Genomic DNA, 16,559 nt, shown 5'->3' on the forward strand with positions numbered 1-16,559 from the left:
GGAGTGGTAGGAAACTTTACTGAAAGCAACTGAAACTCATCGACGGACAGCGGTTTGTGAAAGAAGGAAGAGAGCAAGAAGTAGGTTAGAAAGTCAGCCACCTCTGCTAAGGCGCTGGAGCCCAAAAAAACTAGTGGCCGCAAAAGGGAGCCTCAGCGTTGAAACACTCGCTGTCCGCAGGCACGCCCTATGAAAAGGAGTCGCGTGGAACCCTTGAAGGGGTCTCTGGTGAAGAAAGAACTCCAAAAAAGACACTTCTCAGCAAAAGACGGGAAGGCAAAGGATGCTTAGATGTTGAAAAGCCTGGAACCTCAAAGGGTTTGCCAAAGCTCCAACTCAGAGCAGTTGGTGAAGGAGGGTTCCCCCTTGAAGAGGAAATATCTCATGACCAGTCACAAAGACAAAGCCCTTGACATCAAAAACAAAAGAAAGAGGCTCGAGGTCGAAAGGGCTGCCCTGATTCAGAAAATGAAGGAATTTAACGAAAGTCTAAGAAGGTTCCAAATTCCACCTAAGGATGCAAGGTTGAAAGAGGTTTCGGAGACAGAAGTCGAAGACATTGACCCTACTCTCACACAAGAGCCTCAATAGGAAGAGGAAGAACTCTTTTTTGAGGAAGAGGAGGAATAGGCAACGTATCAACCTTTGGCGGAAGGTGAGTATGTAGAGATGCAGTGGGAAGATTTGGAGGGGGATTCACCAGAAGAGGTAGAAACGTATCCTTCCAAAAACTCTCCCCCTGGTGATATTGGTATTTATAATATGGCGATTAAAAATGCAGCAGAAAGATTTAATGCTCAACTGGAGGAGGAGAAACCCTAATCATGTTTCTTGTTATAGAGTCTGATGCCAAGCCAGCCAAGAAATCTGTATCTCCCCATTCCTCCAAGCATTCTGGATCAAGGCAGGGAAGCCTTTAAAGTCCCAGCAAACACAGAGCAGTAACATCAAGGGCAGAGAAAAAAATACAAATTTTCAACAAAAAATCCTGCGTACTTTAAGAGTACCATTCCAGCTGATTCCATTATAACATCCAAGGCAAGAAAGATGGCAAACATCCCATCAACATTGGGGCGACCACCGGGCAAAGAGAGTAAGAGTATGGAGCTTATGGGCTGCAGGATGGAGAGGAGTGTGGCAAACCAATGGTGCATTCCAAATTGCAATGCATTGCTCAACAGACATACAAATCAGCACTGGGATGAGATAGGAGTACTGCTGAAGCATCTCCCTGAACAGTACACAAAGTGGGCCATTCATCTGGTAGAGAGTGGAAAAAACATACTTTTGCACTTGCTTAAAATCTACGTTGGATCCAGCGGACACATCTAGCTGCCAATTGATGATGAGGGTTACTTTTTTCTTTTCTTGGTTAAGAATTCTGGGTTTCAAGCCAAACATAATAAATACACCATTTAACAGACAGCAATTGTTCGGAAATACAGTTGACAAAAGCCTCAACCAACTAAAAACTGGCAATGAAACTGCTAAATCTATGGGAGCATTGCAATTTCGGGGAGGAAACCAAAGGTGGTCTTTCACTACAAGGGAAACATCCTCTAGGGGAACATTTCAGGCGTGAGTCTCTCATCAGAGCTTTCAAAGTGGTGTCCAGGCCTCAGCAACACAACAAAGTTGGCAGTGCCAACAACATGGAAGGGGATTCTTTCATCGAAGTACCAGAGGAAGACGTCAATCAGCTAGAGGAGGTACAAGCTCCTCAAGTAAATGACTGCATTGCATCAGCAATAAAGGTCACAAAACCATAAGTGACAGGAAAAATAAAACCTTTGCAATACCTGTACAGCACACCAGCAAGTGGAAGACTACAGAATTTTCTCCAGGAGTGGAAAAGTAACTTCTGACAAATGCATACTAAACATAATACAATATGGTTGTTGCATAGAACTAGATAAATTCCCTCCAGCAAGAGGGCCAAAGAAGAAGAGACATTCTAAGGAGAAAACAGATTGACTTCTCAAGGAGGTCAGAGAATTGTTAAACAAACAAGCAGTAGAATAAGCCTCAAATCAAGAAATCAACAAAGGAAATGTACTCAACATAATTCCTAATTCCAAAGATAGACGGATCCCTGCATCCAATTCTAGGCCCCACGTTCATCAACAAGTTTATAAAGACAGTGAAATTTGAGATGACATCTTTACAAGAAGTTATTCCACAGTTGGAAAAAGGAGAATATATGGAAACAATAGATTTGAAGGATGAATACCTACACATACATATGAATGCAAAGCACACAAAATACCTAGAATTTATGGTAGAGGGAAAACATTATTAATTCAAGGTACTAGCCTTTGGAATAAAGCCATTGCCAAGAGTGTTTAAATAGTGCCTAGCTACAGTAGCAACACATCTCAGAAGAATGAGTATTCATGTATATCCATACCTTGACGATTGCCTTGTAAAGGCACACTCTTATCACAAATGCAAGCAGGACATATAAACAATGCTGGAGAAATTGTACACTCTAGTTTTCTCATTAAACATAGAGAAGTCATCTCCAGAACCAGATTTTCTTAGGGGCAGGATTGAATTTGCTTGTGGGGAAAGTGTTCCCAAGCGAAAAGAGGACACAGGAGGAAGTTCTCCATTACACAAAGGGTCAAGCTCTGACAGCGAGAACTGTAGGGAGACTATTAGAAAGATGGCATCATGCATTTCCTTGATCCCATATGTGAGACTTCATATGAGACCAATCCAGGAGTGGATTAAAATTCAATGGTCACAAGCAACAGGGAGTTGGGAACATCTAGTGGCTGGCACACAGAAGGGGCAGGAGGAAATTGTGTGCCTCAGAAAAATGAACATTATACAGGGACTCCACTGTGACTCTTGGACTTGGTCCCCTCTCTCCACAGGTCTTCTTTCTTCAGAAATTCACCGCTGGTTCTCTTGCAATCTTCTCTGGCTGTCTTCTTTTTATCCTATTGTGTGTTTTGGGAAAAATCCAGTGTTTTAATACTCCTGCATTCCTGGTCGCTTAGGGGTACTGTGGTACTTACCTTTGTGGTTTTCTAATACCCCCAGCACCCCTCTACACATCTTACTTACCTAAGTGGGGGTACCTTGTTCGCATTCCATTTTGTTAGTATATGGTTTGTGCTCCCATAGGGTCACTATTGGTTATTACTATTTGCACTGTTTTCTAACCTTTTCTATGCCTATTTCTGATTGCTAGTGTATATATTTAGTGTATTACTTACCTCCTAAGGCTGCGTCACCTGTCTAGTGATTTGTGACAATATGTGCCAAAAATAAAGTACCATTATTTTTGTATAACTGAGTGTTTTCTTTCATGTGTGTAAGTGCTGTGTGACTACAGTCGTATTCCATGAGCTTTGCATGTCTCCTAGATAGGCCTTTGGCTGCTTATCCACAGCTACCTCTAGAGAGCCTGGCTTCTAGATACTGCCCACACTTCACTAAAAGAATATACCTGGACCTGGTATAAGGTTTAAGTACCTTGGGTACCCACCACACATCAGGCCAGCTTCCCACACTCAGCAACTCTGGGAATGGGCAATTAAACTAAACAGAGATTCAAGCAGTACAACTTACAGGTAAGGAAACTTGTGAGGCAGATAAGCTGAGCAGGCAGGCCTCATGCTCACACTAATGGGAGGTCAATCAGACAGGTGATTCAAACGATTTTCAAGATGTGGGGCACATCAACAATATATGTGTTTGCAACCCCTTGGAACTCAAAATGCTAAAACTTTGCATCCAGGCAGCCACACTATCAGTCTCAGGGGAATACCCTTTCCTTAAACTGGTCTGGGATATTGGCATACGCTTTTCCACGAATTCCCCTGATACACAAGATCATCAACAAATGCAGAATAAGACATGTGACTATGATTTTAATTGCTCCTCAGTGGCCAAAACAGATGTGGTACTCAGAAGTTGTACAAGTAGCACAGGGAACCATTCTGACACTTCCAAGATGATAGGATCTGCTGTCAATGGAAAACAGAAAAGTACTGCATCCAGAACCCAAATGCTTCAAGCTGACGGCATGGCTCCTGAAGACTTAGAATTCGGGCACATGAAGTTACCGGAAAAGACAATGACAGTATTGAGAGAAGCTAGGAAACCAATAACAAGAAAATGTTATATGGCAAATGGAAAAGATTCACCTTTTGATGTGTTAAAAATAAAATGAGCATGAAGATCACAAGAAAAAAGGCAGTGTTAAAATATCTCACACACTTGTTACAAGACGGTCTAACATATGCATCTTTAAAGGTCCGTATGGCTGCAATTGTGGCCTATAAAAGAGGTCAAATGGGAAGAGGTTTCTTCACAGCACCAGTGGTTAAAAGATTCATAGAGGGTGCAAAGAAGATAGCAGCACCAAGAAGATTACCAGCACCCACATGGAATTTAAACTTAGTTCTTACACAACTCATGAAGAAATCTTTTGAGCCACTACACAAGGCTACTTTACAGATGCTGACTCTAAAGACTACTTTCTTAGTAGCCATCACTTCCCTGCATAGAGTTAGGGAGCTACAGGCACTCAAATGTAAGAACTACAAGGTTCCAAATCCACAGGGACAGTGTTGTTATGAGAATTGATTCAGAGTTTATACCAAATGAGGTTTCACATTTTCACACTAACCAATCCATTTAAATTCCAAGTTTCTTTCAAAATCCAAAGATGCATGCTGAAAGAACCTTACCCGCACTAGACGCAAGACTCTCTATTAAGTTTTACATTGAAAGGAGAAAACACATTAGAATGACCCATCAATTATTTGTATCTTCCTCAAACAGATACTTGGGGAAACCAGTTACAAATATCACAGAAGCAAGATGGATTGCACAAATAATTCTGTTAATTCACACCTGTGCATGTGAAACATTAACAGTAGCACCAGGAGCTCGCTGAACAATCAAAAAGGGTGCAACCATTGCTTTTATGTCAAATACTCCATCACAAGAAATCTGCATGGCAGCAAATTGGTCATCAGTGCACACGTATACAAAACATTATTGCGTTGACATTCAGACAAACAAGGAGGCTTAAGTTGGACAGAGTGTGCTAAGACATTTATTTACATTCACTGCTTATAACAGTTGTGTTTTCATTTTTTAGAGTACTTTGTCACGCAGCCTGCAGTGGCAGTCTGTATGAATTTGGGGCTGGGTCCCTTAGCGTGGCAAAAGCTGTGTTGGAGCTCCTAGGGGGTCCTCTTTAGTACCCCAGCCCTAGGTACCAGAGGCACCACTCACTACGGACTTACAGAGGTGCTAAAGGGCCTGGCCACTTGGGGATCAAGTAACTAGTGGTCTTGTTTTGGGGAAGGAACACTGGCACTGGGGTCCTGGTTAGCAGGAACCCAGTGCATTTTAGCCAAATTTGTATCAAAAACAAGCAAAAAGTGTAAGGGGAGGCTTCTGCAGCCAGAACCTAGTTTCCTACAGATGGAACATCTTGTTTCCTTGTATGCTTTTTGCATACAGGGAAGTGCCACAGAAGGGAGTAGGTTTTTCCCCTTTTGAACTTCTGTTTTGGTCATCCTGTAACGGGACCATTGTTTCTAGTCAGGGACTACGTTCAAGGACGCCTGAGTACATGGAAAAAGCATCCAAGAACCTTGAGGCCAGCCAAGAGCTCCAGAAGCTCTGGTATGACCAAAAGACTGCACTGGTAGAGTACCAACCAGGGCAGAAGGTGTGGGTACTGGAGCTTGTGGCTCCCAGGGCATTCCAGGACAAATGGAGTGGCCCTCACCCTATCCTTGAAAAGAAGGGGGAGGTCACCTATCTGGTTGACCTAGGCACTCCCTGGAACCCTCACAGGGTCATCTATGTGAACCGCCTAAAACCTTTCTATGACAGGGCTGATGTGGCCGTACTGATTGTCACTGATGAGGATCTTGCCGAAGACAGTGAACCTCTCTCTTACCTCCTATCCAACAGACACCCTCTCTGCCCAGCAGCAAGTTGACTGCAGGCAAGTCCTGAAACAGTATGCTGACCTGTTTTCCCTCAGCCCTAGTCAGACTAACTGGTGTGTCCACAATGTGGGCATTGTAACAACATGCCTGTCAAAAGTAAAGTATACAGACAGTCTGACCAAGTGAAGGAAAGCATCAGAGCTGAAGTCAGCAAGATGCTGCAGTTAGGGCTGATTAAGGCATCTGACAGTCCCAGGGCCAGCCCAATGGTCTTAGTCCCCAAACCTCATTACAAGGGAGGTAAACCAGAGCTGAGGTTTTGTGTGGATTATAGAGGTCTAAATGTCATCACGAAGACAGATGCACACCCTATCCCAAGGGTAGATAAACTTATTGACAGGTTAGGGACAACTACATTTCTCAGTACTTTTGGTTTGACATAAGGGTACTGGCATATTGGTCTGACCCCTGGAGAAAAAGAAGGATCAGCATTCTCGACCCCTGACAGACATTACCAATTTACTTTTATGCCATTTGGTCTAAAGAATGCCCCTGCTACCTTCCAAAGGATGGTGAACAAAGGCCTTGTTGTGATGGAGGCTTTTAGAGCAGCATATCTTAATGATATTGCTGTCTTTAGCTCCACCTGGCAGGATCGGTTGTATGATACAACCACGCATGCCTTAACAGCACGGTCGGAACCACAACCACACCTTTTTTCACACATGCCTTTACCATGCATGCCTTTTATGCTCAGTAAAGGAATATGTGGAAACGGCATCCATGTTTGTGTTATACAACCCCCCCTAGTACCCTAAAAAATGACCCCTAAACCCCCCCCCCATCTGCCCTGAGGCCCAAACCTACCCCCACCCCTAAAAACCTCCCCCTCCCCCTAAAAAAACCCTGACTCCTGTGTTGGAAAGTGCTCCTTTTGGCATGGTTACCTCCCCCACCCCCACACACACACCTTTGCTGATATTAATGCTGACTTGACTGAGAGTGTGCTGGGATCCTGCTAACCAGGCCCCAGCACCACTGTTCTTTCCCTAAAACTGTACCATTGTTCCCACAATTGGCATCACTCCCCTTCCCCCCCTCCCTAGGAACTGTAACACTTGGCGGTGAGCCTTAAAGGCTCAGGCCTCTTGTTACAGTGCCCCAGGGCACTCCAGCTAGTTGAACTGCCCGCCGCGGACAAAGCCCCACTTTTGTCGGCAGCAAGTCTGGTGGGAAAATTAGGTAAAACAGGGAGGAGTGACCACTCCAGCTAGGAACACCTCTAAGGTTTCCAGAACTGAAGTGACCTCCTACCTGCAGAATCCTATATCTTCGTTAGGAGGAAAGGGGCCAGTAGGGTTCGTAGTGTGCCCCCTTCCCCAAAGGGAGGGGACACAGGAAAGGTGTAGCCAGCTTCAGGGACAGTAGCCATTGGGTACTGCCCTCTGACACCTGTAACACCCTTAAATCTAGGATTTAAGGGCTCCCCTGAACCTAGCTTACCAGATTCCTGGCGACCTCAAGACAAGAAGAGAAGAAGGACTGCTAAGCCGACCCCCAGGTGTGAAGACTCCAGATGACAACTGAATTGGCCTCAGCCTTCCTGCCCAGTCTGCAGCTGCAAGGACTCTTCTACCAAAAGGCGACGCATCCAGCAGGACAAGTGACCTCTCCAAACCCCCACTGGACTGCCTGCCCACCAGAGGACCAAAAACTCCAGAGGACAGCAGCCCTGTTCAGAAGAAACCCTCCCAAAGGACTCCAGAACCTCCCCGTATCCACGGGTACTGCCCACTCTGCACCCGACGCCCACTGTCCCTGTCCAGGTGGCCCACTGGTCCACAGCGGGCCCCAGGTGATTCAAACCTTGTGTCCACCCTGGGTTGATCCTTCGTGGCCAACACGACGAAGCCTGCAGCCTAAATCCAGAGGATCCCCCTAACCGCGAGAGAACCAGACAAAGATTCCTGACGCCTAAAGGTACCCCTGCACCCGCAGCCACCTGGCCTTAAGGAATCTGACCACTGGTCCAGCAACATTCCATTCAGCAGGCGGCCCTCCCCTTTTTTTTGATGGCCTGTGGTTTCCCGAAACCGAGCCCCTGGACCCCACCTGCAGCATCTTTGTGACCCTTGGGGTCCCCTTGTTGAAAAACATTGGGGGCCCAATGCTGCGTTTTGCACCATGCACCCTGCCGCCCCTGTGCCTCTAAAGTTGTGTGTTTGGTGCTGATCTGTGGCCCCCACCCCCGGTGCTCACCTAAAGCCCCCAGATCTACCCTACGAAGTTGCGGGTATTTACCTGCAAGCAGATTTGTTTCCGCGTTCCGCCAGTCTTCTAAATCTAACTTCAACTTTGACCTCTGCACTCATCCAGCCCCGCGTTGCTGGTGGTGTAAGTTTGGGGTCATCCTAAACCCCGACCAGTGGACATCCTAAAACCCAGAGACTAGAACTGTAAGTCAAGTACTTACCTCAAAACTGCACTAAGACTTTCCCCCTAGAACTGTTCTGAAAATTGCAGTGTCAACTTTTAAAAGTGAAAAGTGTTACTTGATACAGATGTTTGATACTTACTTGCAAATGTACTTACCTGCAACAAGAACCTTTTTGGTTCTAGAAATAAAGTAAGAAAATATATTTTTCCAATATAAATCCATTGGCCTGGAGTTAGTCATTGAGTGTGTGTCTCATTTATTGGCTGTGTGTGTACAACAAATGCTTTGCACTACTAAGCCTAACTGCTCGACCACAATACCACAAAAGTGAGCAGTAGTATAATCCACTTTAGCCTCTGTTAAGCCTCTGGGGAGCACCTGGACTCTGTGCATACTATATTTCATTTTGATATAGTATATACAGATCCAGCTTCCTACAACTTTTTTTACATAAAAAAGCTACCTGACCCGCCCTGAGCCCTAAAACCTCTCCACCCCTAAACACTAAACTATCCCGGCACCCCCACCTGCCCTGAGCCCTAAAACCTTCCCCACCCCTAATAACTAAACTACACCAAACTTCCACACACCCTAAGCCCTAAAAAATAAACTACCCTGATACCCCCACCCGCCCCTAAAAAATAAACTACCCCAAACCACCCACCCACCCACCCACTCTTAGCCCTAAATCAACCACCACCGCTAAAATCTACCCCCCAACTCTGCCCCAGCCCCACTTACCTCACTGTGTCCTCTCCTGATCCTTACTCCTCTCCTTTCCACCCTTCTCCTGCCCTTCCTTAAACCTTCCCCTGCCTCTAAAAAATGAACTACCCTGTCCCGATCCCCTTAAAAAATAAACTATCCTGATAAGCCCCAAGTCCACCCCACCCCTAACAACTACACCCCCAACCCTCCCCCAGCCCCACTTACCTCGCCATGTTCTCTCCTGATCCTTCCTGCTCTTATCGCTGCACCAATAGACTGCTCTCTGCCTTAATCACGCATATATGTAGTTTAGGCACATGCATGGTTAAGGAAGAGAAAAAGGCAGTCGTGGTTACTCCAAGCAGTTCATACTGCAGACAGATGCCTCTGAACAGAGGATAGTAGCGATCCTTTCCCATACCAATGATGATGGCCATGACCAGCCTGTTGCTTTCAATAGCAGGAGGTTACTCCCCAGAGTGCAGCACCATTGAGAGGGAAGCCTTTGCTGTGGTCGGTCCCTGAAAAAGCTGAGGCCATTCTTGTTTGGTTCCCACTTCTTGTTCAAACTGACCACAGACTTCTCAGATGGCTTATGCAATGAAAGATGAGAACCCCAAACTGTTGAGGTGGTCCATCTCCCTACTGGGAATGGACTTAACAGTTGAGCACAGACCTTGGACTGACCATGCCAGTGCAGATGGCCTTTCCTGTTTTTTCAACTTAGATGACGAAGACTCTCTTGGGAAATATTAGTGTAAGGAAATGGATCCCTGTTGCAGTTACCCCCCACTTTTTGCCTGATACTGATGCTGACTTGACTGAGAAGTGTGCTGGGACCCTGCTAACCAGGCCCCAGCACCAGTGTTCTTTCAACTAAAATGTACCATTGTTTCCACAATTGGCACAAACCTGGCAACCAGGTAGGTCCCTTGTAACTGGTACCCCTGGTACCAAGGGCCCTGATGCCAGGGAAGGTCTCTAAGAGCTGCAGCATGTCTTATGCCACCCTGGGGACCCCTCACTCAGCACAGACACACTGCTTACCAGCTTGTGTGTGCTGGTGAGGACAAAACGAGTAAGTCGACATGGCACTCCCCTCAGGGTGCCATGCCAACCTCACACTGCCTATGCAGTATAGATAAGTCACCCCTCTAGCAGGCCTTACATCCCTAAGGCAGGGTGCACTATACCATAGGTGAAGGCACCAGTGCATGAGCACTGTGCCCCTACAGTGTCTAAGCCAAACCTTAGACATTGTAAGTGCAGGGTAGCCATAAGAGTATATGGTCTGGGAGTCTGTCAAACACGAACTCCACAGCACCATAATGGCTACACTGAAAACTGGGAAGTTTGGTATCAAACTTCTCAGCACAATAAATGCACACTGATGCTAGTGTACATTGTATTGTGAAATACACCCCAGAGGGCACCTTAGAGGTGCCCCCTGAAACCTTAACCGACTACCTGTGTAGGCTGACTGGTTCCAGCAGCCTGCCACAACCGAGACATGTTGCTGGCCCCATGGGGAGAGTGCCTTTGTCACTCTGAGGCTAGTAACAAAGCCTGCACTGGGAGGAGATGCTAACACCTCCCCCAGGCAGGAGCTGTAACACCTGGTGGTGAGCCTCAAAGGCTCACCCCCTTTGTTCCAGCACCACAGGGCACTCCAGTTAGTGGAGTTGCCCGCCCCCTCCGGCCACGGCCCCACTTTTGGCGGCAAGGCCGGAGGAAATAATGAGAATAGCAAGGAGGAGTCACTGGCCAGTCAGGACAGCCCCTAAGGTGTCCTGAGCTGAAGTGACTCTAACTTTTAGAAATCCTCCATCTTGCAGATGGAGGATTCCCCCAATAGGGATAGGATTGTGACCCCCTCCCCTTGGGAGGAGGCACAAAGAGGGTGTACCCACTCTCAGGGCTAGTAGCCATTGGCTACTAACCCCCCAGACCTAAACAAGCCCTTAAATTTAGTATTTAAGGGCTCCCCTGAACCTAAGAATTTAGATTCCTGCACCTACAAGAAGAAGAGGACTGCTGAGCTGAAAGACCCCTGCAGAAGAAGAAAAGAAGACACCAACTGCTTTGGCCCCAGGCCTACCGGCCTGTCTCCTGCCTTCTAAAGAAACCTGCTCCAGTGACGCTTTCCCCAGGACCAGCGACCTCTGAATCCTCAGAGGACTGCCCTGCTTCAAGAGGAACAAGAAACTCCCGAGGACAGCGGCCCTGTTCCAAAAAGACTGCAACTTTGTTACAGGGGAGCAGATTTAAGACCCCTGCAATCCCCGCAAGAAGCGTGAGACTTGCAACACTGCACCCGGCGACCCCGACTCGACTGGTGGAGAAACAACGCTACAGGGAGGACCCTCCGGCGACTCCAAGACTGTGAGTAACCAAAGTTGTCCCCCCTGAGCCCCCACAGCGATGCCTGCAGAGGGAATCCCGAGGCTCCCCCTGACCGCGACTGCCTGACTCTAAAATCCCGACGGCTGGAAAAGACCATGCACCCGCAGCCCCCAGCACCTGAAGGATCGGAACTCCAGTGCAGGAGTGACCCCCAGGAGGCCCTCTCCCTTGCCCAGGTGGTGGCTACCCCGAGGAGCCCCCCCCTTGCCTGCCTGCACCGCTGAAGAGACCCCTTGGTCTCCCATTGACTCCCATTGGAAACCCGACGCTAGATTGCACACTGCACCCGGCCGCCCCTGTGCTGCTGAGGGTGTACTTTTTGTGTGGACTTGTGTCCCCCCCGGTGCCCTACAAAACCCCCCTGGTCTGCCCTCCGAAGACGCGGGTACTTACCTGCTGGCAGACCGGAACCGGGGCACCCCCTTCTCTCCATTGAAGCCTATGTGTTTTGGGCACCTCTTTGACCTCTGCACCTGACTGGCCCTGAGCTGCTGGTGTGGTAACTTTGGGGTTGCTCTGAACCCCCAATGGTGGGCTACCTTGGACCCAAATCTGAACCCTGTAGGTGGGTTACTTACCTGCAAGAACTAACAATACTTTACCTCCCCCAGGAACTGTGAAAATTGCACTTAGGGGGTCATTCCGACCCTGGCGGTCATGGGCCGCCAGGGCCGGGGACGGAGGAAGCACCGCCAACAGGCTGGCGGTGCTTCAGGGGCAACTCTGACCGCGGCGGTAAAGCTGCGGTCAGAAAAGGGAAACCGGCGGTTTCCCGCCGGTTTTCCCCTGCCCCAGGGAATCCTCCCCGGCGGCGCTGCAAGCAGCGCCGCCATGGGGATTCCAACCCCCTTCCCGCCATCCTTTCACCGCCAGAAACAGGATGGCGGGAACGGGTGTCGTGGGGCCCCTGGGCCAGAGCCACTGGCATGGGCACTGCAGGGGCCCCATAACAGGGCCCCATTGAGATTTTCAGTGTCTGCAAAGCAGACACTGAAAATCGCAACGGGTGCAACTGCACCCGTCGCACACCAGCAACTCCGCCGGCTCCATTCGGAGCTGGCTTCATCGTTGCTGGGGCTTTCCCGCTGGGCGGGCGGGCGGCCTTTTGGCAGTCGCCCGCCAGCCCAGCGGGAAAGTCAAAATGACCGCCGCGGTCATTTGACTGCGGTGCGGTCTTTTGGCGGTCACCGCCTGGCGGGCGGCGCCCGCCACCCGCCAGGGTCGGAATGACCCTCTAAGTGTCCACTTTTAAAACAGCTATTTGTGTTTTATGTGAAAAGTATATATGCTACTGTAATTATTCAAAGTTCCTAAAGTACTTACCTGCAATACCTTTCAAATGGGATATTACATGTAGAATTTGAACCTGTGGTTCTTAAAATAAACTAAGAAAAGATATTTTTCTATAACAAAAACCTATTGGCTTGGAATTGTCTCTGAGTGTGTGTTCCTCATTTATTGCCTGTGTGTATGTACAACAAATGCTTAACACTACTCCTTTGATAAGCCTACTGCTCGACCACACTACCACAAAATAGAGCATTAGTATTATCTCTTTTTGCCACTATCTTACCTCTAAGGGGAACCCTTGGACTCTGTGCATGCTATTCCTTACTTTGAAATAGCACATACAGAGCCAACCTCCTACAACCATGGATAACACTCTTTATTCAAATCTGCTATGCACTAGCTAAGAAACAGCATCCCTAGGGTGAATTTCACCAAGGCTGCAGCTGCTACCACTGCGTTGGCATGTAGATTTCCTGTCCAAGTTATCCATCAGGTGGCTACATGGGCATCACTGCACATGTTCACGAAGCACTACTGTCTTGACAGTCAGGTTTGCTGAGATGGACAGTTTGCCTATTCAATGTTGCAGGACGTTTTGGTCTAAGCCATTTTACAGACCGACGACCGTGGGGTCTATTGCTTTGCATCTATTCATTGGGTGAGAAATTAGCAGTTAGAAGTATCCATCGGAAGAACAAGTTATTTATCATGGGTAATGATCTTTCTGATAGATATTTTATATCTAACTGCAGATTACTCGTCACCTTCGCATCTCCCTGTTCTCTATAGTGGTCAGGCTCTTTTCAATCTAAAATATTCCAATTTAGTAATCTGCACATTGGTCCCTCTGAATTGCTGATGGGCTCTGCCTCTGAGGGCGCAGACAAGCTTCAGAAAGAACCAACTTCAGTGCACATGGGTGGCGCTTTTATGCAGCTCCGCTCGTCACTTCCAGAGCGGAATAGAGTTAAAACAGAGTTGCACTATGCCATCTACTGGCACGCATGAGCACTGCTTTTAGAGTTTGCCAGATTCAGTCTGGTGCCTGGGGACAAGGTAGGCTATCTGCGGCAAGACAGAGTATGCACCAGTAAGAATGTTACCAAAGGTAAGTAACTTGTTCTTTAAGTTGGGTTTTGACATTTATTTTGAGTTCCACATGCTTTGTTTCCTTGCTGCAAATCAGTGATATTCTAAATGGCCATTGATGTTGCGCATACACTTAAATGTCTTCTGTGTCTTGTGGTGTTTCTCTTAGCAGCACAGTTCACAGTCCATACCCTCAAGCTGATATTTCTGTGGGACTGGTTGATAGACTTCTGAACTGCCGGGAAGTAAAGGAAGCTTCAAACATTGTCACTCTTCATGTGACTTCCTTCCCCTATGCTCTACAGACGCAGTTTACTCACATCAGCCCGTACAACGAAATTCACTGGCCTCCTACGTACAGCCATGTAAGAGTCAGATTGTCACACTCAGCATGTTTTTAAGATCACATGAATGGTATTTGAAAGTGTATTTGACAGTGATTTTAGCTTTCTGTTGCTTGCTTGCCTCGGATTTGCTTGTGAAATTCACTGTCTGTTTGTTGCATACTTTACATTTCTGAGAGATTACTGTTCAGTTGACAAATCTGACCTTTCTATTTATGGATTTCTAAATGATATGAGAATATCTTTTGATTGGATTGGTTGGAACATTAAAGTTACCAAGCTGATTCAAACTGTAGTCAAACCATGTTGTAGTTGCCTACATACGGTCAAAGGAGGCCCATTTGATTGCTAGTTTTAGGTTGATGATTTAGCCAAAATAAACCAACAGTGTGAACTTGCATTGAATTGTAAATGCACAGCATATAGATAAACTAGAGGGAAAAGAGCAATTGAATAATGGATTTTTGTAGCAGTAATGTTTGCTATTAACAATTAAATTAAGTGATTTGTTTTTGTGGCAGTGTAGTTCTGTTTGCTATTTGTGCCAATCTGAATGTTTTTCCTTTGTCAGCAGTATTTGTAGAGCATGCCAAGCATCCTGAATCTTTCCAATCAGAGTTAAGTTCCTATGTGTATGTATTTAAATTATGATACATCTTGTTTAATTATGTTTAATTATATCACTGGTAGAACATTCTTGGTGTCACATAAGAAACAGCTGAAAGACTGCATGAGCCATGTAAAACAAACTAAATAATTGATATAAATTGTTGGGGACCACCTGCCGTACTTCTAAAGTAGCATGGAGAGTAGAGACATTAAACTGGCATCAATAAATTGTGAGTGAAAGCAATTGGCTAACGTATAAATTAGGGGCATTATCTAAAGCTAGCTGACCCAATCATATTTAGCATTTTCTGGCAGGCAGCATTTCACCATACTACCACAGTTGCGTCAGCTCCTGACCAGTAGGCTATCTAAATGCATTTTTGCAGCCTGAATCTTTTCTGGATTCAGATGCTATGCATTATTCTGCCATCTAGTGGTTGGGTTAGGGGTTTCCAATAAAGCAGTAGAAGTAGTTCTTCTCTTTTTGTGTTTTTTTGTTGGGCGTCAGTAGCTCCACCATTTGGTGTCCTATCCAGCCTTCTCTGACATCATGCACCCTTCCCAGAAGCTCCCACTTGTGGTTGCCCTCTTCAGATTCTTTTTTTCCGCCGTTGGACCTGAAGCTGAAGGCTCTCTAATTTGTGAACAAGGAAGAAGTTTGGACAAAGTTTGTAGAAGAAAATCGGAAGAATACAACTTTTTGAGATACCGGAGAAGACCCTGTCAAAAATAGAGGTTTCTGAGTCAATTTGGAAAATGCCCGGCCTGGGGCCCCGTGTTGCATGATGGAGAAGACTCTCTTTCAATTCTGCTCAAAAGATCAACCTCTGATGTGTAACCTCTGTCTACCACCCGATCATCAGAGCGATGACTGTGAATCCTTTTCAGGTTTCAAGTCAAAAACGTTGAAGGCAAGGGAGAAGCAGAGACAGCCACACTATGCCATGCATGGACAGACGGAAACATCATCATTAAAATACCTGAGTGTGTTGAGTGAAAACAAAGATAACATCACAGAAGGATCAGAAGGAGAGCGGTTGGATGCCGAAGTGAGAATCATTGACTTAAAGAGAGATCTGCTCAAACACAAGGAGAAGAGATCCCAGGTAACGCCTAAAAAACAGTCAGGGTCGGAGTCTCGAACTCCAGACTCAAAGACACAAAAGGGAGCCTCAATGTCAAAAGAATTGTTGATCAAAGGCCAACCTAAACAGAAGGAACCCCTTGGATCCCTTGGCAGTGACACCGCAGGCGGCAAAACCCCTAAAGGACAACAACATCGAAAGACAATCGAAGTTGAGATGTTTCGACAATGAAAGATGAATGATCTCGGAATATGTAAAAAAAAATCGGCAAGCGATACATCATTGAAAGAATCTTCAACGTCAAAGAGAAAATCGACGCCTATACTCAACCCTGAAGAACACTCGGCCGAAATAAAAAAAGCAACAAAAGGGTGCCTCAAGGCTGAAATGGCAGCATTACTGCAAAAGAAGATGGATTACGACGCGTCCCTTTGTGACTTTGAATCCCACAAAAGGCTTCAACGCCAAAAGAGCAGAAAAGGAGGTTGAAGAATTAGACCCTCCTATGACACCAGAGCCACAAGAAGAAGAAGAAGAATTCTTTGACGAGGATGACAGAGAAAACTTGAGGGTGTTTCAGGAGCCGGAGGAGTCAGATTATGCTGACACACAGTGGCTGGACCTAGAAACAGATTCCACAGAAGAGGGGAATGACTTTTACCCTTTGAGG

General features: G+C 46.6%; 1 protein-coding gene across 4 annotated transcripts in view; it reads left to right on the forward strand.

The window, feature by feature from the left end:
- The window catches only part of GREB1 (growth regulating estrogen receptor binding 1), a 932,876-nt gene that overhangs the window by 509,096 nt on the left and 407,221 nt on the right, over window positions 1-16,559 (forward strand). For 3 of the 4 annotated variants that reach the window (XM_069235945.1, XM_069235948.1, XM_069235946.1), the window contains exon 16: window positions 14,021-14,216. In XM_069235945.1, coding sequence (XP_069092046.1) covers window positions 14,021-14,216 — 196 coding nt within the window. The remainder of the gene's footprint in view (window positions 1-14,020; window positions 14,217-16,559) is intronic. The other variant, XM_069235947.1, reaches the window with a different exon arrangement.

This window comes from Pleurodeles waltl, chromosome 5 (genome assembly GCF_031143425.1).
Source record: "Pleurodeles waltl isolate 20211129_DDA chromosome 5, aPleWal1.hap1.20221129, whole genome shotgun sequence".
Taxonomy (NCBI): Eukaryota; Metazoa; Chordata; class Amphibia; order Caudata; family Salamandridae; genus Pleurodeles; species Pleurodeles waltl.